The sequence below is a fragment of the Folsomia candida genome, unplaced genomic scaffold (assembly GCF_002217175.1).
Source record: "Folsomia candida strain VU population unplaced genomic scaffold, ASM221717v1 Fcan01_Sc063, whole genome shotgun sequence".
Lineage (NCBI taxonomy): Eukaryota > Metazoa > Arthropoda > Collembola > Entomobryomorpha > Isotomidae > Folsomia > Folsomia candida.
The window spans coordinates 166,537-190,600 of record NW_019091255.1 but is presented as its reverse complement, the minus strand read 5'-3'; the positions used below and the strand labels follow the sequence as shown (position 1 = coordinate 190,600).

At 35.6% G+C, this 24,064-nt stretch overlaps 3 protein-coding genes across 6 annotated transcripts; 1 reads left to right on the top strand and 2 right to left on the bottom strand.

The window, feature by feature from the left end:
- Positions 1-48: 48 nt before the first annotated feature.
- LOC110862613 (leucine-rich repeat serine/threonine-protein kinase 1) lies at positions 49-18,627 on the top strand. 2 transcript variants are annotated; one of them, XM_035845707.1, is made up of 31 exons: positions 52-198; positions 284-518; positions 600-756; positions 841-1,210; positions 1,276-1,420; positions 1,495-1,587; positions 1,700-2,056; positions 2,132-2,404; positions 2,481-2,917; positions 3,000-3,155; positions 3,407-4,488; positions 4,573-4,628; positions 4,710-5,289; positions 5,399-5,880; positions 5,967-7,319; positions 7,400-7,643; positions 7,709-7,853; positions 15,202-15,260; positions 15,339-15,437; positions 15,505-15,590; positions 15,655-15,726; positions 15,810-15,882; positions 15,968-16,046; positions 16,113-16,187; positions 16,256-16,334; positions 16,411-16,600; positions 16,673-16,789; positions 16,883-17,162; positions 17,240-17,427; positions 17,519-17,628; positions 17,748-18,627. In XM_035845707.1, exons 2-31 carry the CDS (start codon positions 471-473, stop codon positions 18,243-18,245), a joined length of 7,983 nt encoding a protein of 2,660 aa, XP_035701600.1. In that variant the 5' UTR covers positions 52-198; positions 284-470; the 3' UTR covers positions 18,246-18,627. The 2 variants fall into 2 exon arrangements, with proteins under 2 accessions (XP_021967523.2, XP_035701600.1); XM_022111831.2 differs by lacking the exons at positions 15,202-15,260; positions 15,339-15,437; positions 15,505-15,590; ... (9 more) ...; positions 17,519-17,628; positions 17,748-18,627 and adding exons at positions 12,086-12,168; positions 12,231-12,338; positions 12,421-12,555; ... (3 more) ...; positions 14,113-14,290; positions 14,364-14,838 and having other exon boundaries at positions 49-198.
- LOC118433614 (zinc finger protein 62 homolog) lies at positions 7,904-12,060 on the bottom strand. Its single transcript, XM_035845708.1, has 8 exons — positions 10,699-12,060; positions 10,220-10,620; positions 9,987-10,088; positions 9,795-9,884; positions 9,333-9,678; positions 8,955-9,265; positions 8,703-8,880; positions 7,904-8,629 (listed from the first exon to the last, which is right to left on the bottom strand). The coding sequence occupies exons 2-8, from the start codon at positions 10,470-10,472 to the stop codon at positions 8,305-8,307; spliced, it is 1,605 nt and encodes a 534-aa protein (XP_035701601.1). The 5' UTR covers positions 10,473-10,620; positions 10,699-12,060; the 3' UTR covers positions 7,904-8,304.
- On the bottom strand, positions 18,617-23,837 carry LOC110862636 (oxidation resistance protein 1). Of its 3 annotated transcripts, none has more exons than XM_035845710.1 (7): positions 22,634-23,837; positions 20,534-21,339; positions 20,025-20,396; positions 19,661-19,857; positions 19,361-19,548; positions 19,168-19,279; positions 18,617-19,092 (listed from the first exon to the last, which is right to left on the bottom strand). In XM_035845710.1, exons 2-7 carry the CDS (start codon positions 20,792-20,794, stop codon positions 18,951-18,953), a joined length of 1,272 nt encoding a protein of 423 aa, XP_035701603.1. In that variant the 5' UTR covers positions 20,795-21,339; positions 22,634-23,837; the 3' UTR covers positions 18,617-18,950. The 3 variants fall into 3 exon arrangements, with proteins under 3 accessions (XP_035701603.1, XP_021967546.1, XP_035701602.1); XM_022111854.2 differs by having other exon boundaries at positions 22,681-23,837; XM_035845709.1 differs by lacking the exon at positions 22,634-23,837 and having other exon boundaries at positions 20,534-21,670.
- Between the last annotated feature and the right edge of the window lie 227 nt (positions 23,838-24,064).

Sequence of the window (24,064 nt, the reverse complement as noted above, 5' to 3'; positions counted from 1 at the left end):
ATAACACCGGTTCTGTTTTTGGCGGAGTCGTGGGGTTAGTAAAGAACAACAGCTGCTGGCTGAAAAGTTTGGCTTCGTGAGATTTTCTTAAAATTTCAAATTTGGCATTATTTATAATTCGTTAAATTTTAAACTAACTTTGAAAATTAATGGGATCCTAAGGGGCGGGGGCAAAGGCAGTAGTTATTACTCGTTAAGGTTGGTTTTATATCAGCACAATTTAATACAATCTTTACAATTAAATCTTTGTAAATAAATGTGAAATTTAATTTATAATTTACAGAATCTGATTTTTCCCGATTATTGTGTTCCTTGGTACAGTGCCAACAAAGTCTGGTATGAAAACTAGTTATTACGAACGATTCTAAACCACATTCATCATCTGAAGGAAAGAAGATGATAACAACGAGAGAAATTTTGGACCTGGATTTACCGAATTATAACTTCAATTGAGTTTAAAATTAACTTGGATGAGTTCTCCTGACGAGCAAGATTTTCCTGGACATCTTTGCCATCAAGTATTTAATCCAATTACCTCATATTTTCTGCATTAACTATTTTTAAGATATAATTTTCATCATCAATTTAAATTTCTACAGGCAGCCTTGTGGGACAATGAGGAACTATTGCTTGATCTCTTAAATGGAGAACTAATTTCCCATATCAATTCGCTCGATTCTTGGGGGCGCACAGCTCTACATGCCGCCGCAACCACAGATAACTCAAAATGTCTCAACATTCTTCTTAAAGCTGGAGGTACAAACCAATTATTCCGTCAAACTATTTGATTATGATAACTGCATTCCTAACCGCATTAATGCCTTAAATATAACACAATAGCGGACCCCAATATTGCAAGCGGTGCCCAAGATAATTTCAAGACCCCATTGCATACAGCGGCAGAACATGGGTACTTTTCGAATGTTCGACTCCTCATTCAAGCAGGAGCAAATCCAGAGAAATGCGAAGGTCAAGGATACACTGCAATTGATCTTGCAGAGCGTGGTGGTCACACCTCGACATTCGAATATCTTAAAAAGGCTGAACTTACTAAGGAAGAAGCGCGAGAAAACTTGCATTCGAGTATCAGAAATTCGGTTAGCGTGGGTGATGTAGAAACTGTAAAATCGTTGCTGAAGGAAGTTGGAAAAGTGGGGGCTGAATCAATTGTGAATTTTACACCGAATGGAACCAACAGTTTACTCTTCAAGTAAGTACATTTATCTATGTATTTAAATGGTTATTTAACTATTCAATTTACTTGATAATTTCCAGAGCATGTGAAATTGGAAATAAAGAACTTGTACGAATGTTACTCGATGCTGGTGCTGACGGTCGTATTCATCCCGTTACAAAATATTCACCACTGTATATTTCCTGTTATCATGGACATAAGGAAATGGTGTCAATGTTGCTTAAGGTTTATATCGCAGAATTTATCATTTATCAAAACTTAATTATACAAATTATTATTAACTGGTTTAATTCTTATAGAAGTTTCCCCATCTTGTCCAAGTCCCTACCGTCGAAAAATGGCTTCCTCTTCATGCATGCTGCATAAATGGTCATGCTAATATTTTGGAGCTGGTAAGTATATTCTAGCATAATAATCCACACAGCCTTTAAGTTCAACAATTAATTTCTGATTGTCACACAGAAAATTAAAATTATACACATAACTTTGTTTTGTTACCGGCAGCTGCTCAAGTTTGATTACCCTGAAGACATTCTCATCACGTTGCGTCATTTTTCTGGAGATTGGGAGTATGAAATGCCATTTGATATTAATATGAAGGACGTTTCCGGGCAAAACGCACTGTACATTGCATGCCAAATGGGCAACCAAAGGTTGATTGACACCCTACTGAAGCACAGAGTTGAAGTCCGCAAGCTTGGGGAAAAACGACGCGCAACTATCCAACCTAGTGAATCTGAACAAAACTTTGCAGATCTGACTAAAAATACTAGTCCAAACAAACGACGGGTTTCAGAAAGCATACAGGGAATTATTAGCAAATTATCATTAGCTACGAATCAAAATTTAATTTCTTTGAAGGTAAGCATACCTAATATTTATGTGTAATTTAAAGTTTTGGGATTTCGATGTATTTTTTAATTTTTCTTAATACAGAGGTCAGAAAACCTTCTATGTCCCATCGACGTGAACGCGTACTGCGAAGATTATCAAACTCCCTTGCACGTTGTCGTAAAGCAGAGGAATCACGCCATTGCAACCATGTTGCTGAATGCAAAAGCTGACCCGAATTTACCAATCTTGCCATCTCCTAACAACTCCGCCGGGACAGGGACGATAAATCGTAGCAAGAATCCAGCTGACCAACGCTGCATTAAACGGAAAGATGAAGCGTCGACAGCCTTGTTAGAAGCCTGTTTACATCGTGATGTAAGCTATGGATATTTTTACGTATTCGGTCTAAAATATATATCATGTCTAACTTTTGTTTTGTTGATAATTAAAGCTTGGAATGATTGAACTTTTACTAAAATACGGATCACGGGATGACGACTGCAAAGCAATTGCTGTCATATCTCACGATGATATTATCGTTGGGAAAATATTAGCCTTAAAGTCTCATCTCGACTCGGAAAACAAAATAAATTCATCGTACATCAACGACTATATCCTTCTTAATTTAAAGAAAGTTTCTGCTCTTACCTCGTCGGTATTTCCAACTTGTGCTGTTAATATCAACTGGCACAATCAAAAACTGGATCGTGTGTGTGAGCAATGGTTGATCAACGCTTCCATTCGAATCAACCCAAGACTCCGTTTATGTCCAAGAAATCAAAATTTAGGATTACAAGCCATAACACGGCTGGATCTATCGTCAAATGTTTTAAAATCTTTGCCTCGAATTGTTTGGTGCCTTTGCAGTCTCAAACATTTAAATCTAAGGTAAGGTTAATCTAAGTTAGATTAATTTTAAATGAGTAGGCGTTTATTAACAAAACTACTAATCTAATCTTTAATCCCTAAGCCACAACAAGATTGAATCAATTGATCTTACATCGGGAACAATTGTGTCACCCAGTTTGGAGGAAATTTTACTGAATGAAAATGAGTTAGAAGTCCTACCAGAAGAACTGTTTACTCATTTTCCTGTCCTCAATTCCCTAAACGTGTCAAATAATAAGTAAGTTCATTTAAATTTATTTAACTACTTCATGGTGATCGTGCCAGGGTTAACATTTCATTCAAATTAATTCCTGTTTCTGCAATTTCATGTATATTCGCGATAGTTTCCTTATCATTTAATAAGACAATTAACTCAGCATTTGTGGTAGGCCAACGTGGTAAACTAAATCCAAAGGTGGAAGCTCCGCCAGTGCCACCTTTTCCTTTTTTAACAATTTAAAGTACTCACAAATGTCTCATTTTTTCCAGTTTACAAACGATTCCATCAACTGTCTGGTCAGCTCCAAAACTCCAAGACTTGAATTTATCTCTAAACCTATTAACCGATTTGCCTGCTCTGTCTTCTGGAATGGAATTTTCGGTTTTTGACTCGCTACCTTACCAGTCACTCGTTTCCAGTCCGGAGCCAAAGAGTCCCGATTTTATAGTAGTGGATTTTCAGAAAACTCGGGACCGACTTATCCGGAACTCTACGTCATCATCAGTATCATCATCAGACAATGCATTACAAGATTCTCAATCCACGACAATCGCGCATCATGCATTATGGAGAGAAAATGTTAGCATTGTTAAGGATCAAGAACTCGCACAAAAATCTTCAGCAATTGAATCTAGTCCTCTTCTGAATTTAAATCTAGCTCACAACTCTTTTCACAAAATTCCAAAAGTGTTGGCTTGTCTCGCCCCGAATTTACAGCGATTAAATGTTTCATACAACAATCTCAAATTTATGGGTCATGTTGGGGAATATCCGACAGACCTTAAACAGTTGGACCTTTCACATAACCAAATTGAGAGATGGTTCTACTCTCCAGACAACAAGGCTACCCTCAAACTATTCTGTTATGGATGCACCGTTGACGAGGTAAACGTTGCAGAAGATCGCTGCATTCATAAACGACATGTTCGAATGGATCACCTGAAGACGCTACTTCTGAGTGGAAATCTGCTCACCAATATCATGGTTCACAATAATAATAATGAAGATAGTTTGGCACTAGACGACACAACTACTTCAACCACTTCTACTAGCACTAGTAGTGGTGCTGTTGAGTCTATTGGGAAAAAGTCTGCAAACAAAAACCTTTGGTTCCCAAGCATTACTATGATTGACCTTTCTGATAACAAATTGAACGAAGTTACCCCCAAAGTTGCTGAACTGACTAGTCTATCCGTTCTAAATCTGAGTGGAAACTGTGATATAAATGATCTTCCACCAGAAATGGGATTATTGAGCAGAATGTGGAATCTCAACATTACTGGATGCAATTTGCAAGAGCCACTAAAGTCAATGATTGAATCAAAACGATGCAAAACAATGGATATAATCGGTATATTATATGGATGATGAGATTTATTTATTATTAATGGGATTCAATTCAACTTATAACTTGATTTAATTTTGATAATTGAAGGCTATCTAAAATCCGTTTTGGAGGATGCAAAACCATATTCCAGAATGAAACTGATGGTAATGTAACTCGAATGAATTGACTAATTGATATCTAAGTATATGCTTGGAGTCCTAACTAGAGTTTGTATGCATACGCAGGTAGTTGGAATACAAGGTATCGGGAAGACGACACTTTTACACCAACTTAGACAAGAAGGAAGTCAAAGGCACGCGAGTCAAGACCACTGGGCACGAAGAATGGGTGCAGCTAACAAAATGGCACTTCAGAAATCAGGAAAACCAATTTCGACCGTTGGTGTGGACATTGGATCCTGGGTTCTAGAGCGAAAAGGACCTAAAAGCAGCAATTTTGGGCCGGTTCAATTTCGCACGTGGGACTTTGGGGGTCAGCGTGAATACTATGCTACTCATGTCTACTTTTTGTCAAGACGAAGTCTATACCTTGTCGTATGGAATATTTGTGACGGAGAGAAAGGCTTGAATGAGATAGTTCAATGGCTCGTCAATATCCAGGCACGGGCTCCTAATTCTCCAGTCATTATTGTTGGAACCCACTTTGATCTCGTTTCCGAAAAGTTTCCTCCAGGATATCTTGACTATCTTCAACAGAAGATTAAGGATCGTTTCATATTTGTTACGGATCCTGAAAAACGTGGACTTCCCAAAGTTTTGTGTTCCGTAGAGATCTCATGTAAAACACGTCACAACATTCGTCACCGTAAGATTTTGCTATCAATATATATCTATTGCTCTTCTAGTTTCTGTAGTTAATCATACAGTCATAGTACAATTAATTTGTAAGTTTCTAACCTCATTTTTATTTACAGTTTCTAACCTCATTTACGAAGCAGTATTTAATATCAAAACCTCAACTGGTCGAAGGCTCCTGGAGCAAAAAATTCCTTCAAAATACATTCATTTAGAGGAGATCATAGCGTATCTTGCGACTGAACGAAAAACGAACAAACTTGATCCAGTATTAAACGAACAAGAATTTAAAATACAAGTTTCTGACTGGCTAGACAAAGGGTTTGGACTCACATTCCGCGATGACGCAGAAATAATACAAGCATGCTCTTTTCTTCATGAAAATGGAGTTTTACTTCACTACGAAGATAGTACTCTGAGAGATTTATACTTTCTTGACCCACAATGGCTCTGTGACATGCTGGCGCATGTGGTCACAGTTCGCGAAATAAATCCTTTTGCTAAAAATGGAGTCATGAAAGTTGACGATTTACTACATCTTTTTAAAGGCCAATCTAGAGAGACTCGAGACTACATTATGTCACTTCTCAGCAAGTTTGAGGTGAGTAAATATGTAAATAAAAAGTGCATTACAGTATTGAGATATTGTGATTTTGGTTAATTAAAAAATAACGAATATTATAATAGCTTGCAGTTCCATTCGACAATGTCAGACTTCTTATCCCTTCACTTCTTCCCTCATTTGAACAAATGAAAATAGGACAAGACGAAGTACGAGTTCGAGTCCCTATGAGGTCTAGAGGATGGGCTCTAAAGAATAAAGCTAATCGAATGAGTCGTCATATTTCTAATGATAACATTCAAGGATCATCTCCAACAACAAGTCCACTTCGCTCCCAATCAGGATATGATCTTGCCAATGAGTTGGATGACACTTCAAAATTCACCACAATTGAAAAGGGAGACATGCCACCGATCAATCGGTTTTTGCTGCTATCTTTTTTCCCTTCAGGATTCTGGCCCAGATTGATTAGCAGAATTCTCTCAGACGATCGAATCGTTGAAATTATTAGAAACTATTTTAATCCCCATCATTCTTCTGACATCACTCCAGAAGTTGTTAAAGTATTAGATGAAAAGGCAGAATGGTGTTGTTGGCAGACAGGAATGGAATTAAAATATGGTGACTTACTAGTCATGAGAATTAAAGAAGTCACTGGAGAGAAACCCTTCACTTTTATGCTCCGCAGAGACGATGGTGCTTTATGTGAGTCTGATGTGTGTGACGAAACCAACGCCAATCTTCCCTTCATCAAAGAAGACTCAAATTCTGAACAAGTTTGGGATGCTGTAGATTTATCTGAAACTGGGCTTCTTGAAATTCACATTCCTGCTCGCCGGATAATGGTCAAAATTCCAGTTGAAAAAGTGTCCCCGCAGCGAGGTGGAAAAGCAGATAATCCATTCAGATTGATAAAGTTGGAACCCTGCGTCGAAAGCATTGTGAAATTATTGGCTCTAACCGTTGATCATGTTGATACATTGCTTGAGGATTGGTACCCTTCAATTGGCACACGATTTGTCCATACATCTGAAGGAAAATATTTGATAACTAGACTGATTCCTTGTCCACACTGCTTTCCAATTGAACGAGTTGAACGTCAAGACCCAAATACAGATACCAATGTAGCCTCAACATCTCATCACGAGAATAATGAGCGAACATGGCCCTATTACTCTTCTCCTGGGACTCATCGACCTGACGTTTTTAAAATATTTGGATTTGGAATTGGAAACAGAAGTCCCAGAATGTCAAGCGATTCCGGAGTTGGAAATAGTCCGACCAATACTCGAGTTTCTTCAGTTGATTCAAACATTGACGTCAAAGAGAGTAAGGAACCAGAGGAAACACTGCCAGGCGGAATATTACTAAAAACAGGAAACAGAGTGGAAGGAATCACGAGAGAAACTTCCGGTCTCAACTACTTTCTCCGTGGATCATCAGGAACCGCAGCCAAACAAGTAGCCATGTATTCTTGGGTAAGTTTTATTCCGAAAATTGATATGTATGTGGACTTAATTATTTTCAATTATTAAGTGGAATTTAATTTTTTTTACAGAGTGTCGAATATTGCATCCTTCACGGACAAAAATCTTTTGAAACTGACGCTATCAATGTTGATGAAAGTTCCGAACCTGCTGATGCTGATAGTAGTGACAAATCACAGATTCAAACTTTTGGAGTGAAATGTCCCAAGCATGGCGATGTTCTGCTAAAGGATATTGCTCCAGATATTTTGTTCCTGGATTTGAATTCTCGATATTTGTTGAAGCATGCCGACATTCAAAGAGGAAAACTGCTTGGTAATAACAGTATCCTTAATTTTACCTGATTAATATAACTAAATGTTTCATTTGGGTTCATTTAGGTCGTGGGGCATTCGGATTTGTTTTTGGTGGAACGTTGACTCAAAAATATGACTCTAAACTAATGGACGTTGCAATCAAGACCTTCCAACCAATTGACCCCGGAACGGAAAACAGCGAGGCTGAAGTTGCCTATAAACTTGCAAGGTTTGATTCTAACTTTAAAATTAATTTTTAAAACTTTATGCATGGCAAGGAATAAATCCATGAAATCAATACCATCAACAAACGGCCCCCATCTATTCATTCACCTAAACGTTTATTTAAAAAATCGCATTAAATCTTTCAATCTACAATCTTGAGCATTGATCCTTTTATTCTAAAATTTCCACAAAACAGCCACATTGACATATTTTATACAATAAAGCCTATATGTAGTCACGTATTCTACCTAGATATTATCCATTCATCCATCCAGTAGTAGTATAATGTCACTGATATATGTCGACCTGACACGTAAATTAAATAGTATATTAACATAATTAAGTTCTTTGTGAAATATAAACAGTAGTGGCAAAAAATGATTGGATTATACATGTAAATATCTACAAATCACTTCTAGACGTATAATTAATATAAACAAGTAAACATTTTAAATTCAGTAGTTCAAAATATCAGATAATGGAACAGTTGTTGTCATTTGGATATGGCCCCCATTAAACGCGTCTGGTAATACCCTACTTCTGACCATATCTGCAGTCTTCTCGTCAAACAGGTCCGCATGAAGTTGCACTTGTTCCTCTAGTTGGGAAAAGAATTCTTTAAATAGTGGGATGGCTTCTAGTTCTGCTGAGTTCCCGATAGATCCAAGACGAAGTCGGTGCCAAGTTTTGGCTCTTTTAGCAAGCCTGCGACCTTTGTAAAGATGGGGAAAAGCGACGGCCTTTTCTACCTCCCATTCCATTCCTTGTTTCACCACATGCCTGTAACATTATTAGAATTTTTATCTTATACGTGTAAATAAATTATGTCAATAATTTATTATATATATATTACCGGACGACACAACCCCTTTCCGCATCAATGTATTCTGAGGCGAGTCCTCTTATGACCTTTTTCTTCATTTGCCTTGCTCTGACTTTGATGTCACTCAAATTTGTGTAATTTAATGTCTTTTCTACTTGTACATCATCTTGCTCAACTGGGATGAAATATATCCGACGAAGGTCATCATCTACGTATCATAAATATATGTTAGCATAATTATTGTATACAAAATGATGATAGACGTGTAATATATAGTCAAACCTTGCTTATCTTGTTTTGTCATCGGTCTACAGACCACTTTCTTCATGTCGTCGCAAGCAAAAATCATCTCGCCAATCTCAGTCTGGGATGATATAGTTTGTTGGTTTAAGGGTCGTTCTCCGGTTTCGTGTATTTTCTGATGTATAAGTTGGATTTCTTGTGACTTAAATTTGACCCCACACCCTTCATACATACAGACGAATGGTCGCTCATTTGAATGAACAGACATATGACGTCTGAGGTGTTGAGTGGTTGAGAAACATTTTGAACAAATAGTGCACATATGTCCAGTCTTCTTGGCACGATTTCCTCTATAAAATCAAATCGTTAAGTTAAATTAATATGATGGATAAACGTTTAGAAATTTTGGAGACTAACCTTTCTTGATTGTATGTACAATGTGCACATTCGCATTCCTTGAAAACGGAAGATTCTTTTACTTGTTCCTTTTTTAGTTTTTCAACCTTTTGAATTTGTGATTTTGACGCTAGGAATATTCTCTTCTTAAGCTGACCCCCAGTATTAATTGAACGTGGACCATTTGAAGTAGATGGTCCTTGAAAAGACGTAGATGATCGGTCACATGATTCCGGAGAGGTAGACGGGATCTGCATATACTCGTTTAATCTGTTGGTTTTTTCGTCCAATTGGTATTCCAAATAGTTTGATATTGACAGGAGACGCTCAAGTATCAATTTCTTGTGCATTTGTTGTGGTTGAAGTCCTACAAGAGTTGTAAAATAATTATTAAGCGATAAAGCACCGTTTGGACAATCCGACGTGCGTCATCGGTCATCCAAAACTAATGCTAAAATTTAAAAAATATCCATAAATACTTACCAAAGTTGGATAAACAGTATGACCAAACATCTATATATGTTTCATCTGACTCTTCTGATGTAGACGAACTTTTATTAATGTCGTTGTTGACTATGGGAATTAATTAATTAATTAATACTTTGGTAAGTTATATGATTATGCTACCCTTCAAATTATACACGTGTACTATTATATATTATTTGTTAACACTACCTGAAGATGTGGTTTTATCTTTGATCAGTCCTCGTGAAGGTTCATGATCGCGACGTTGTCGCTTGAATAGAACTCTCTTCTTTGTCCGAGCTCTTGTAGTCTCTATAATAGAGATTACAGTATATGAATTATTTGGATACGTATTTAAATCAAGGATTATTTATATATAAATTTATGAACAAATAAGAAATGATTATAATAATTTGGTTGATCTTATCAACATAATTACTTACGCACGACTAGTTCTTCGTCATCAGAAGATGACGAAGGATCCATATCAGTTGGATAATATTCTGGTCGGTGCTTTGAGTTATCATCGGACGAGTTCATATTCTTTCCTATAGCCAAAAAGTCTTCATCAGGCTGGCCGCCACCCATCATTGCGACATGTTCAGTTATTACTGGCGACAAACTTTTTGATGCGATTTTGCCTTGTTCGTTTTCTACAATAAAATATTTAAATATAATTAACAATAAGTGATGCATAAATTATTAACATACATGTAATATATTAAAGAAAATGAATTAATTGATTATTGAATCATACCTGGATTAAAACTATTGTTCTGCTGCTCGTCTACATGGTGGTTGTTTGATGATGAAGAGGCTTGACTGCGGGCGATAGTTTTCTCACCTTTTTTGAAAAAGAAGTTATGAATTATAATCTGCAAAAAATATTTTAAACGTGTATAAATTTGTACATCACACTTACGCTTCTTTGAAAATGCTTCCTCAAATTCCAGTAGTGATCGCGATGGTCCGTGGTCTCGACATTGTCGTTTGGGAAGGACTCGTCGCTGTGAACGTCCTCTTGGAATTTCTGTTAATAAAATTCATAAATTATTTAAACGTTTACTATGTTTTTTAGGCACTGATGAAGACATTAATATAATCTTAATATTTTATAAATGAATGTTGATTTCTTACCTGCGACGTATTCTTCCATTGACGATGAAATTCCTTCACTATTTGCACAATAATCTGAATCGTCGTCAGATGATTTTTTTTTAATTTTTTCGAGTGGACTTTGTTCTATAAATTAAACTTACTACATTACTGAACTATTAATGATTAAAATACTACGACGTCAACAATTAACAACTGCTTAAACATAACTTGAAACTTTATACGTTTAAGGAACAATCAAGTTGAAGGGAAGAATGGATGAGAGGGAGAGGAACGTTTTGACTGTGCCATGAGAAAGATTGACTGCGATGGCTTGACGCTTGTTTGCTTACTCGTTCGTTTTCTCCACCAATAAATTTGGATGAATTGTATAAATTATTCTAAAATATACTATATTATTTATTATACGTATTATCGCTTTTCGGGGCCATGATCAAATGATAATATGAAATAGTCGTGTATCTGTAAAAACAGCAAGAAGGATGAATTATGATTATGGCAGAGAAACAACATGTGAAAATTTGTTATTTTGCAGTATTAATTATACATATGCTTCACTATTATGTTGCCCATATAAATATACATACCTTAATTAGATAGACGTGTATTTCACCAGCCTTTACGTAATTTTTAGTGAATCTATAGGATAAATATGCAAATTTTAGATTATTTTTTAGTAATGTAGTAAATTATACGTGTAAAAATAGCCAGGTTGAAACTTGTCTTACTTTGTTGTGATGACTGCTCCCGTACGCACAAATCAAGTCGAAACAAGGAACCACTTCCACTCTCCTCGCTGTTCCTCTCCTCCCTGCTACGACTGAAATTTTCACCGACAGTTAATTAAACGTATAATAAATGTGTCTGAACTTTGACGACTATTAATTTGCGTTGCCCGGACAAAACAAATAATTAAAACTACCCGTAAATAAATTGATAAATAAAATTCTATAATCGTCAAGAAAGTGCACAATGGAGTGAGCAAAGAAGCGAGCGTCTAAACAACAGAGACGGCATTTTACTCCTCATTTGGTGTCGGCATCTCGAAGAATAAACGTATTGTTTCTCACGCTCCTAATAATTTTTATTAAACGTGTAAGTTTCAATTAAATAAATTTAGCATAATTGTTCAGTTCAATTTTTATAAGAATATAATCCCTATTTATAGTTATTTATTATAACCAGTGTTATAGGATGGCAAGAAGAAAAAAGAACGGGATATCGTCGGATGAAGACTTCGCCTTCTCTTCATCTTCAGAACAGGATGTCGCGATTGGTGAGTAATTCGGCAGTAAATACACGTGTAAGTATCTTATAAATTACAAACTGAATTTACAGAAACTCTAAGAAGCCGGACAAAAGAGAGAGTAATGACGAAACGACGACGCCGAGACCATGGACCTTCACGAGGACGAGTAGATACTATCAATATTTCGTCGGATAATCGTGAGTTCATGATACATAATTAATAAACGTTTATAATATTTTTCGTACATCAATTGAGCATCATATTTTTGCATTATTCCAGTTAAGCAGGCCCTCGTCCACAACCACTTGACAGGAGTGAAAATCGCAAATCGAATGACCTACAAGGACTCTGATGAGAAGGAAGAAAATGACTGTAACAGTTCTAGTGAGAACGAATCGACATCTTCGGAACAAGGTCGTTTTCTATTACTTTAATTCAAACATCGTATTCTTATAATTGTGAACAACTTAGAGAAAGTACATATATTGAACAACAATTTCAGGATTTTGTAATAATTTTTTCTTATCTTATCTTATCTTAGGTGAGGGAAATCTCATCATCAATCAATCATCATCTTCATCCAACATGGAACGACCAGATAATAAGAATGTGGAATGTCTCAATAAGCAAGATATGACCTCTTGTTATGTCAAACTTATACGTATAGATGAATCAGATAAGAAAACTCCAACTCAAGGTTTGATATTAACTACCTTTTTAAGATTATTTATGAAAATGCGAAATATGGGACATTTTTCTACTTTAGAATTTATAAATTATTATATCTCCAGAATGATTATTTGATAAACCTCAAGTAAACTGTCATTACGTGATAAACGTGTAGTTTAGGCGTCAATTTGTGTCACATTGGAATTATAGCTGATGTAGGAGCAGCCGAATCGGCCATTCCAAAATAATCATTCATTACGTAAAACAACTAAATTTCAACATGTGATAGATAATTATACAATAACAGAATGGTAACATTACCGGACTAACCGATAAGGTCCGTCGGACGTTCCATCACGATGAAATTCATTCTTTCTAATTTTATCTAGTATCATTTATGTATATATATTCATATATTAATAAGAATAAGTACAAGATTGATAGTAATCTCATGCATAATAATGTATTACTTATATTTTTTCAGACACAAATCTTCCCAACACTGATGAAGGAGACAATTATCAGATGGATTTAAAAATCGAATTTATCCTAACGAAAATCCGTCGTACCATCGGTCAACTTGAAGAAGTTACAGACAAATTAACCAAACATGAGTCACCAACTTCCACACGATCAAACGATACTTCAACCAACTCGTCACCAAGTCCGCCAAATGAACAAAATACTCGCAAAAGAAGAAATCACAAGAAAGGACCCCGTAAGATTCAACTAGCGTCAGAAGCAGAAATTCAAAAGGTTGAAAAACTAAAAAAGGAACAAGTAAAAGAATCTTCCGTTTTGAAGAAATGCGAATGTGCACATTGTACATACAACAAAGAAAGGTAATTTAGGATTAAATATACGTGTATACATCAAATTAATCTTATGTATTGAATATTTTTCGTAGAGGATTTCGCAGAGGGAACCCTGCCAAGAAGACTGGACATATGTGCACTATTTGTTCAAAATGTTTTTTATACACTACACACCTCAGACGTCATATGTCTGTTCATTCGGACGACCATCCATTCGTCTGTATGTATGAAGGGTGTGGGGCCAAATTTAAGTTACAAACAACCCAACTTATTCATGAGAAATGCCACAAAACCAGAGAACGACCCTTTGACAACCAAACTATAACATACCAGACTGAGATTGGCGAGATGATTTTTGCTTGCGACGACAGGAAGACAGTAGTTTGGAGACCAATGACAGAAGAAGATAAGCAAGGTTTGACTATACTACACGTCTATCATCATTTTATATACAATAATTATGCTAACATATATTTATGATACGTAGATTATGACCTTCGTCGGATATATTTCATCCCAGTCGAAAAGGATGATGTACAAGTAGAAAAGACATTAAATTACACAAATTTGAGTGACATCAAAGTCAGAGCAAGAAATATTAAGAGAACGGTTATAAAAGGACTCACCTCTGAAGAAATTGATGCGAATAGGGGTTGTGTCGTCCGGTAATATATATATAATAAATTATTGACATAATTTATTTACACGTATAAGATAAAAATTCTAATAATGTTACAGGCATGTGGTGAAACAAGGAATGGAATGGGAGGTAGAAAAGGCCGTCGCTTTTCCCCATCTTTACAAAGGTCGCAGGCTTGCTAAAAGAGCCAAAACTTGGCACCGACTTCGTCTTGGATCTATCGGGAACTCAGCAGAACTAGAAGCCATCCCACTATTTAAAGAATTCTTTTCCCAACTAGAGGAACAAGTGCAACTTCATGCGGACCTGTTTGACGAGAAGACTGCAGATATGGTCAGAAGTAGGGTATTACCAGACGCGTTTAATGGGGGCCATATCCAAATGACCACTACTGTTCCTCTTTCTGATCTTTTACACTAATATATTAAATACGTTCCATTGTCTATATTAATTATACGTCTAGAAGCGATGTATATTATATATGAAATACATACTTACATAAACAACTTAATTGTATAATTACATGAAATTTTTGTTCAGTTTTTATTAAATAAAAAATTTAAAAGTTTATAATCAAACTCTTTGACATGTAATCATTTAGGAATTTTATGAATTTTTGGGAATTTTGATATTAAGATAGATTTAAAAATATTTTGCTTTTGGATGACCGATGACTCATATCGGATTGTCCAATCGTTGGAACACTTAGTAATTTTACAGCTCAATTGTCCACAAATTGTAAACATCACAGCAAGGTTCCCAAGGTCAAAATATATTCGGAAAATTATGTACTTATTGTGCAAACAAGTCACTGTGAAATAATTATATATGTGGGTGTCTATTCCCATAAATTGTACTGTCTGGTATATGTAAATATGTATGTACGCTTAACATAATTATTATTCATTGCATGTGGATTTTGTCTTTTCTTGCAAGAAATAAATGGTTTCGAGCACCAGCACAGTCGTCCTGTCGAGCTTATATCGCAGCAAGAGGTTATTATAAGTTATTATTTAGATATAGGTTTAACCGTGAAGAAATTAGTTTTAAAAGTTTGAAATGCTCAATTATAGGAGAAGTTCGAGTACTGTATTGGGTCTCACATCCAAACGTTGTTCCATTCATTGGTTTATGTCAATCGCCGTTGTCTATCCTTATGCCACGCGCTCCACGTAAGTTCATTTTATACATGCCTTCTTTCCTCACAAATATAAATGTAAACAATTTGTTGACTTTCAGGTGGAGCTCTAGACGTTGTTCTCTCTGATTATAGAAGATCTGGAGACAAAGTAAAAGAGGAAACAGCCCAAGTTACAATTATTCAGGTAACATCATGAAAATTCTGCGAAAATTTTATAATGCACTTGATTCAAACTTGTTTAATTTTAGATTGGGAAAGCGTTGGAATACTTACACAGTCATAGAATAATTTATCGAGATCTTAAATCAGAGAACATTTTGGTTTGTTAAGAACTATTCACAAAATGTATTGAAAATTGTTGTATAATTCCATTTGGAAAATTTGGTTCATTCCGAAACAACAGGTTTGGACATTTCCTCAGCCATTTTCTAAACTAGATGACATTACGAGTGTAGACGTAAAAGTAGCCGATTATGGTATGCATTAACTAAGGACATGTAGTAGCATCTTAATATTTAAAAAAATATTTTCTAAATACTTTTTTTTTTTAATGTACAACAGGAATCAGTAGAGCGTCATTTCCAACAGGAAGTAAGGGGTTTGGAGGGACGGAAGGTTTCATGGCCCCAGAAATTATTAGGTGAGTAATCGCTACAAAACAGAATAATCTATGTATGCTAATTCAATGATTTAAAATATTATGTAGATATAACGGCGAAGAAGAATATACCGAAAAAGTTGACATATTCTCTTTTGGTATGCTATTGTACGAGTTAATCAGGTAAGTAATTTATTTAGTCACCGCACTTAGAATGTACATAATTCCAACCTAAATCATGTGTCTCTCAGTTTAAGGCAACCATTTGATGGCTGTGAAAACGTAAAGGAAAGTATCTTGGAGGGAATGCGTCCCTCGTTGTCACAAAGGGTATGACACAATATATAATTTATACTGCTGCAATAATAAAATTCTGTTAACTGCATTAAGTGAATGTAATTGTTAGGACTGCGAATTGTATCCTCTTTATCTGCTGGATTTAATGGTTGTGTGTTGGTCACATGCATCGAAAGATCGACCAACGGCGACGCAAATCGTTATGATAGCTTCTGCCCCAGAATTTACTATCATCCGCGATGTCGTATCGCTTGGCTCAGTTACCAACGTCGTGGCTGCCTTAGGGTTGCAGTATGGTGGTAATTATACATACAGCTTGACATTAAGATTAAAACCGTTGCTTGCGAATAATTTATTTACTACTATTGTAGAAGATCGAGAGATTTGGGCGAGTTGTTCAACAGGAGGGATTTATTGCTTAAAAGTCAAAACCACCAGCAGCGTGGATAGTTGTCATTTGTTTGAATTTATTTCTGGCGTAGTAACGGGTAAGAATTAACAAATAGATAACTGACTCGAGCTGGAGCTATTTCATGATGCCTGCATTTGTGGAGATATATATTTTATTTATTTTTCCACAGCCATGTGCCCTGTAGATGATTGTGTGTGGATGGGGGATACCATGGGAAAGATTAGTGTATTTAAGATCAGTGACTACAGCAAACATTTGGAATCTGACTACGAATCTCTAGTCGGATATGTTGGGGCTGTAGTATCGGTACAATTTCTTTGTTCCGTGGTTGGAGTTGCCTTTTCTAGTGGGAGATTATTTTTATGTGATAAAACTACTGCGCATCCTTTTACTGAGTTGGGAAAAACTCCGGTCATACATTGCTTAAGTTGCAGAACTGTTGAAGATGGGTATGATGAATAAATATATATTCATGAATATTTCGAAATCTATGTGGATGGGTTTCACAGCTTTGTATAAATTACAGGTTGATGGAGCTTTGGACTGGAGAGAAAGCTGGACAGATGACCGTGTACAGCATTAAAGAACGTTCGGTGTCATCGCAAGAAATCATTAATCATTACGAGTCAAAAATGGATGCCGTAGAAGTATTGCTAGTTGAAGGTCATGTCAATCAAGAACTTTTGTTTTCATACGTCTATCCTGGGAGCGTAGGTAAATTGACTAATATTTATTAAGTAAATAATGATATTCCTGTAAGCAAAAGTTTATAAAAATAACTAATCTGCATTGTCTACATATATAGTTTACGGCTGGGATTGCAACAGGAGAGAGATGATTTCAAGATTAGACGTAGGAAAACTTTTACCTGTTAAAGAATCCATGGAGGAAGAATTGAATCATAAACCACTTCAAGTACGTGATATTCTTTGTCTCAAAAACATCAACTTAATGCTATAAACAAATGGGACACATCAATTATTTGTTTGAGATTAAATATTTTATTCATGTGTGTATACGATTAATAATTTCAGGTCACGGTATTGAGGGCATCTCTTAACGAGGTATACGTTGGAACAAATCGTGGCTTTGTTTTCTTAGCAGACATAAAACGACTTCGTCCTATAACATTCTTCCGACCATTTGAACAAGATGTGCGATCATTTTGGATATTTAAAAATACTGCTAAATTTAGTGGAAGTGTAGGAAATCTTTCCGAGCAAAAAGACATTGTGGAACATACGGCTTTTGACAAAATTCATTCCAGCGCAAGCAGCTCAAATATAAGTAATTCGACTACTGATGGGAAAACTGGGGGTGGGGGTGGCGGCGATGAGCCAGGTGATATACGAGGAATTTCTCCAACCCCCAGTTCTTCTCATGACACGGCAGCCAATACCCAAATTGTGATTGGAATTGGAAAAGGATTTTCTAATTTGATTGAAAAAAGTGTTGGCGTGCAATTTCCTGAACAGAGACAAAGGCGCAAGGCATTTGCTATGTTGTGGCATATGTCAGATATTTCACTTTAATTATTATAACAGCGTGTTGTACTCTTATGAAATTACTCTTATTTTTTGTACCTGAACATTAGCATTGATAGTATAGTAATAGTAATAATATTATTATATGACGTATTATTTTGAATTTTAAATCTAAGGGTATAATGTGACGGATTGTATGAAAGTGAATTAGTTTTTCTATATAATATGTATTTATGTTGTTGACGTTCACGTATTGTTACCAATTCATTATACCACATGTAATACTTACATAGTCATTAAATTTGTCATAACTGGTGCTTAAGCTTCCTTAGTTTTAGTTTTTATTGTAATTCAGGTCAGTAGTATACTGTTTCATCCCGTTATATGTTTCGGTTTCGCAATAAAGTTCGCACAACACACTGGATAAAAATTTGTATCATTATTTTCCGATTACAATTAACGGTACTGAGAGTGATGAGACATGATAAATCACAAAACAACAAAAAATATCATAAAAAGAGAGACATGATTCGTTTATGAGGAATGTCCATCCACACACGAGAGACATTTAAATATCCGCAGTTTTTTTGGCTTTATAAAAATACTGGCATCATAGGTAGTTATTACTTTTGAAGTTCCATACCTTAGCACCTCCATTTACTTATTTAGGTAGTTATGTACAACAGCAGCACCAAAGTATTATTTTTGACTGAACCAGTTCTTTCTTTTTACCAATACTGTTCTCGGCATAATTTAATACAAGCCCACTGTCCAACATTCAACAGTCTTAATTTTGAAATCCTGTTCAGGGACTAGCGGTGGTGAATTGAAGGTTGAGCATTTTTCTGTTCTTCCTAGAAATAAATTATCATCGAGCCACAGGCCATGTCTCCCACTGAAAGTAAAACGACATGTAAACATTAATTGTATCGTTTGATGGTATGTACATATGTATCCGTATATTTCTTACTCGTCGCATCCCACGCTTATGAAACTATCTTGACCTTGGATAAAGTAAAAATTGTCTCCACTCCACTTAAACACTTCAAACTCGGGGCGACATCGAAATAAAAATGTTTCACCTGCAAACAGTATTAACATTACTTTCTAATGTCTTGAAAAAAACATATTTTTCATAAAATAGTAATAGCGTAATTTCTTACAATTTCCATAAAAATTTTCAGACACTTTAAAACCGCACGATAGTACCGCACCAAACACCCTGTTTTCTATATCTTCAATAACAAATATCACCGGAGAATCAAATCCATCAAGTTTTCTGTACAAATTATGCAACGAAAATCCATCAGTCGTTGTGGAGAATGTCTTCTCCCATGAATTTCCGATAGCCCTGGAATGGAAAGTAAGAAAGGTTAGGTTTTGCAGGATAATGCGTGTATTTATCGAATGATAAATGGTGCGCAAATTAATCCATAACAATTCAAATGCAAAAGACTTGTTACCTGGGTGGAAAGTTTTTTCCCAAATTTGCTGTGTCCGCTCTGTCCAGAATTTCGGATGCATCTGCCAATTCCTGGAGATACAAGTCCAAATCTGTCATGGTTTTTCGCAATTGTGGATTTTGGAATTTATCCGAAACCTCTGTTTTAGTTTCTTTTAGTTCAGCGCATAATGTGGAGTTTGGATTTGCGGACGAAATCTGCAAAACCCAAATAAAACTAATTATCTTATCTTATCTGTTTAGTAACGGTATGGAAATTTAATCAGGATCAGTAAATAAGAGATAATGCAAAATATTCAAAACATCTCATTACTCAATTATTACTCATCTCACGTCACATTACAGTGTTACACATAAATATTTACCTTTCTCGGTTTAAATACGCTGAAACACTGGAAAATCCGATCCCATGACGTATTATGATGGCTGCCTAGTTTATGATTGCAATTATTGTCATCACCATCCAATACTTTCTCGCCACCATTTTGGTGGTATTGTTGGTGATAATAATTGACATTGTCTCCGTGCTGTTGATCATGGAGAAAGTACTTTTCCTTGCAGAGTGAAAGCTCGGCAGCGTTCTCAAGAGGCAAAGACTGTTGCTGCTGATTCTCAATGGATTTCTTTGTTTCTCGGAGGATAGGAGTCAAAATTAAAGCTGTCTCATTGTTCTCGTTGTGTCCACGAAGCTGTTGATTTCTGAAGTTTTCTTGAGAGTTTAATTTGGAACTGGCAAACTGAAATAAATATACGTTTTCTACCGTCAGTTAAATATTTTTAAACCAAATCGCTCTAAAACCAGTATAAAAATCTATGCTAATTCAATGATTCCCAATGCATTAAAAAAGCGAATTGAAATATGTAAATGAATTACCTCTATATTATGATTCGATCTGCCATTCTTCTCCTGCTCGTCCCTTCCTACTCCCCAGTAATCTTGCTGCAGTTGCTGAAGATGAGACACGTCCTGGTCTTGATTATTATAATAATTTAAATTGCGGTTTATGACCAAAATGCCCTCATTATCAAGGCTTCCACTAATTCCCACACTGCTGTAGCTCCTATTTTGCCGATGGTGATGAGAAATCGGACCTGAATCCGTTAATTTCAAGTCATGTAGTTTTGCAATGTCCATTTTTGACGGTGAGTGTTCTGACTATTCTAAATTGGCAGCGTTCCACAACGGTGTCACTAATAACCATTCTTTGTCTGAATTTTTACAAGAATGTTCATTCCCTGTTGTGTTCCTTCTTGGTTGTTTTGGTTTTTAATTTTATTTCTCTATGTTACCAACCACCTGCTTTCTAGTTCTGTAACGAGATTTTAAATGAGACCCGTATCTGTCAACAAATGACAGGTAATTCTACTAATTGTAGAAATGAGTCACTCTATTTTATGTATTCCTTTTGTTCCAAATACATAAGCAGAAAAAAGTGTATATAGAAAAGTGATACGTGACTGAATTGGTTATTTTGCATGCGCCGGTAATCGCTTCTTATTCTTTGCTACCTATTTGTAAGTCAAATAGTTAATGTTCTTCTGCTGCTGATAGATTTGATAGTTAAATAAAATTTTATTCGGAGGGGAGATGGAAGGTTGGTTGGTTATAAGTACGACTTGGGATGCTAAGTTATGTCACTTTTATTATTGTTATTTTATTCCTCAAGTTGCATTGTGCGGCTTTATTTACAAAAGGCGTTAGGTGATGGTTTTGACGAATTCGCGGGTGAATATCTCTGGCAGGGAGTAGAATTTTGAAGTGATTTTTGGTAGACTGCAAGATAATACTCTCAAAAAGGTATTTCCAAAATTTTAAGGTGATAGCTTCAAAAATGACACCTCCAGTGTCCTCAGAGTTGGAGGGTGCCGTAAAAACACTTTCCAAACTTAAGTACTCGTATAGCATAATAACCTAAGAGGTCAGAGGTGAATTATTCTTAATATTATCACCCTAGATAATCATTGCATGTAATAATAAAAGAATCCACAATGAATTACATAACGTTGGCCTTCCATTGTCAATGAAATTTTTCCATGAAAAGTGATAAATCGGACCGTGCACGGGAAAATTGACCTGCTGACCTTGAATGCAGACCCACTGGGTCAAATGAAGATTGAGGGTAAAGCTGGAAGTGTCCTGAGTAATATTAAACAAAATAGTTAAGATTTTGAGTAAACAGTCTTGGAGAAGGACCCAAGCTAATCAGCTGACGGGGAATCATAAAAAACTCGTAAACTAATTTGGAAAATTAATGGTCAAATTTTGTTGAAAATAAATTTTAATAACGTTTTTGTGTCCCCTGCTACAGAACTATTTTGCCTACAAGGTACAAGTGACAAAATAATAAAATTACCAAGTTTTGGTTAGTTAAATTATTTTTGAAGTTCAACCTTGATGACGACGGAAACTTTTCCAAAAATTTTATTGGGTTTGATGAAAACTCATTTCGTGGGGTGTAACCACTTATCAAAATTTAATCAAAAATATTTACAGTGCAATATACTATATGTACCTTGGATAAAAACAACGTTAGGGATTTTTAGAATCAAAGTCCTAAAATGTGGGGGCCTTAAAAGTCGAGGAGTTGCGTTAACGAGAGCATTCCATTAGGACAAGTATGAAGCTAGACTACAAAAGTGACTTAAAAGATAAGCATGAGACAAAAATGGTTTTATATAGTGAAAAGTATGCTAAGTCTCTTGATAATACTCGCAAAGACGATTTTTGCATCAGGACCTAAGAAAAAAATCTTTTGTTCAACGCCATTTTATAAGAACACTGGTTTGGAAAACTAAAAAAGGACACCTCTCTATATTTGACCTTCCCTCATTTCGCAGAGTACACAAAACCGGAAGCCAGACATGTTTACCTATAGTTTGAGACACGGGCTTTCACATAAAAAATGTTAGAAATCTCTACAACTAAAAACCATCCCGCAATTAAAATATGAATTCGTCAAAACCATGTCCTAACGCCTTTTGTAATAGGCAGGAACAGCCACGTATGTAAATGTAATAAACCTATTTTGTAGTCGCAGCTCGCAGCATCGAGTTGTAATTATTATTGTAATGCAATCGGATTTGTTGTGTGGATATGACGATGCTATAATAATAATAATGCTATTGAACTAAAGTAACACGGTTAGATGATAAAGTTCTGCGCAAATAGATTTAGAAGAATGATTTCGTATTATGGATGCCTGCCTGACTGAAACTAATCCATAAACATGGACCAGCCAGATTATTATTAAAGTTGGCCCAGAAGGTAATAGGTACGTGGTTAAAAGGGAAAAAAATTAGTATAATTTTATCCAGACGTGGATGATGTATGTATTGTGTGAACAACACGACAGAAAATTATTCGTCACCTCCAATTGGAAATAGTACGACACGAATGAATGTTTTCTATTTGAGAACTTGGTGAGTTTGCGTTATTGTATTGTATAATTTATATAGCGTTGTTGGTTTAAACGTTTCTTGTTTTATGTGTATGTTTGTATATGATGACAGACTTTTGTGGGGTATTGATCCGTTCACTTTTAATAATCCATCCACTCCACTAAACTTGTTTTAACAAGTCGGCGACGAACCGACGATGCATGCATAACACTTGAAAGAAACGCTTATCTATAAGAAACCATCTCGAGGTGAAGGGCAGAAGGAGGATAACTCACTAACTCACTCACTTTATTTACGAACTCTCACTGAATATAATAATGCATGAATATTTTATTTCATCAATTTCTTCTTTCTTGGCAAGTACGAGGAAAGAATAAAGAAAACTTTCCTGATTCTTCTTATTATTACAAACAAACCATTTAAAAGGGGGATGCTTACTTATTATGATGAAATATTAATGATGTATCAAGTTTTGTAAAGTACGTTTCGTGTCTAGATAGCATTAAAGTGTTGAACTCTCTCATGTTACAATTTTGTGTTATTATATTATTGTCCAAATTTAAAGAGGCACAATTATTTTGTTTACACTGCACTTCAATTGAGTTACCCGTACATCACCCCCTCTTAGATATTTAAATGTTGGGTTAGTCTGCCAATACTGATTGGTTATAGTTAGTTTGTAATTAAATAATAGTACGTAAAGTTTGACAGATTTTCCAATCTGTTCCATATGCTAGGGTTTTGTCGTATGTATGTACACATTGCGAATGTAGCCAACAATATGCATTGTTTGCTACAGTCAGTGAAATGGAATGGAATGTAGCATACGGAATACGGGACTTGTTCTTCTGTGCCAAATATTTTATGGGGGTTGGGATTTTGCGTTTCTTGACTTGACTGTTTAATCAATACAGAAACGTAACATATCGTGAAATGATACATATAGTGCTGAATAGATATGAAGATGACATTGCATGAGGAAGGTTTTATTATGGACAAACATATA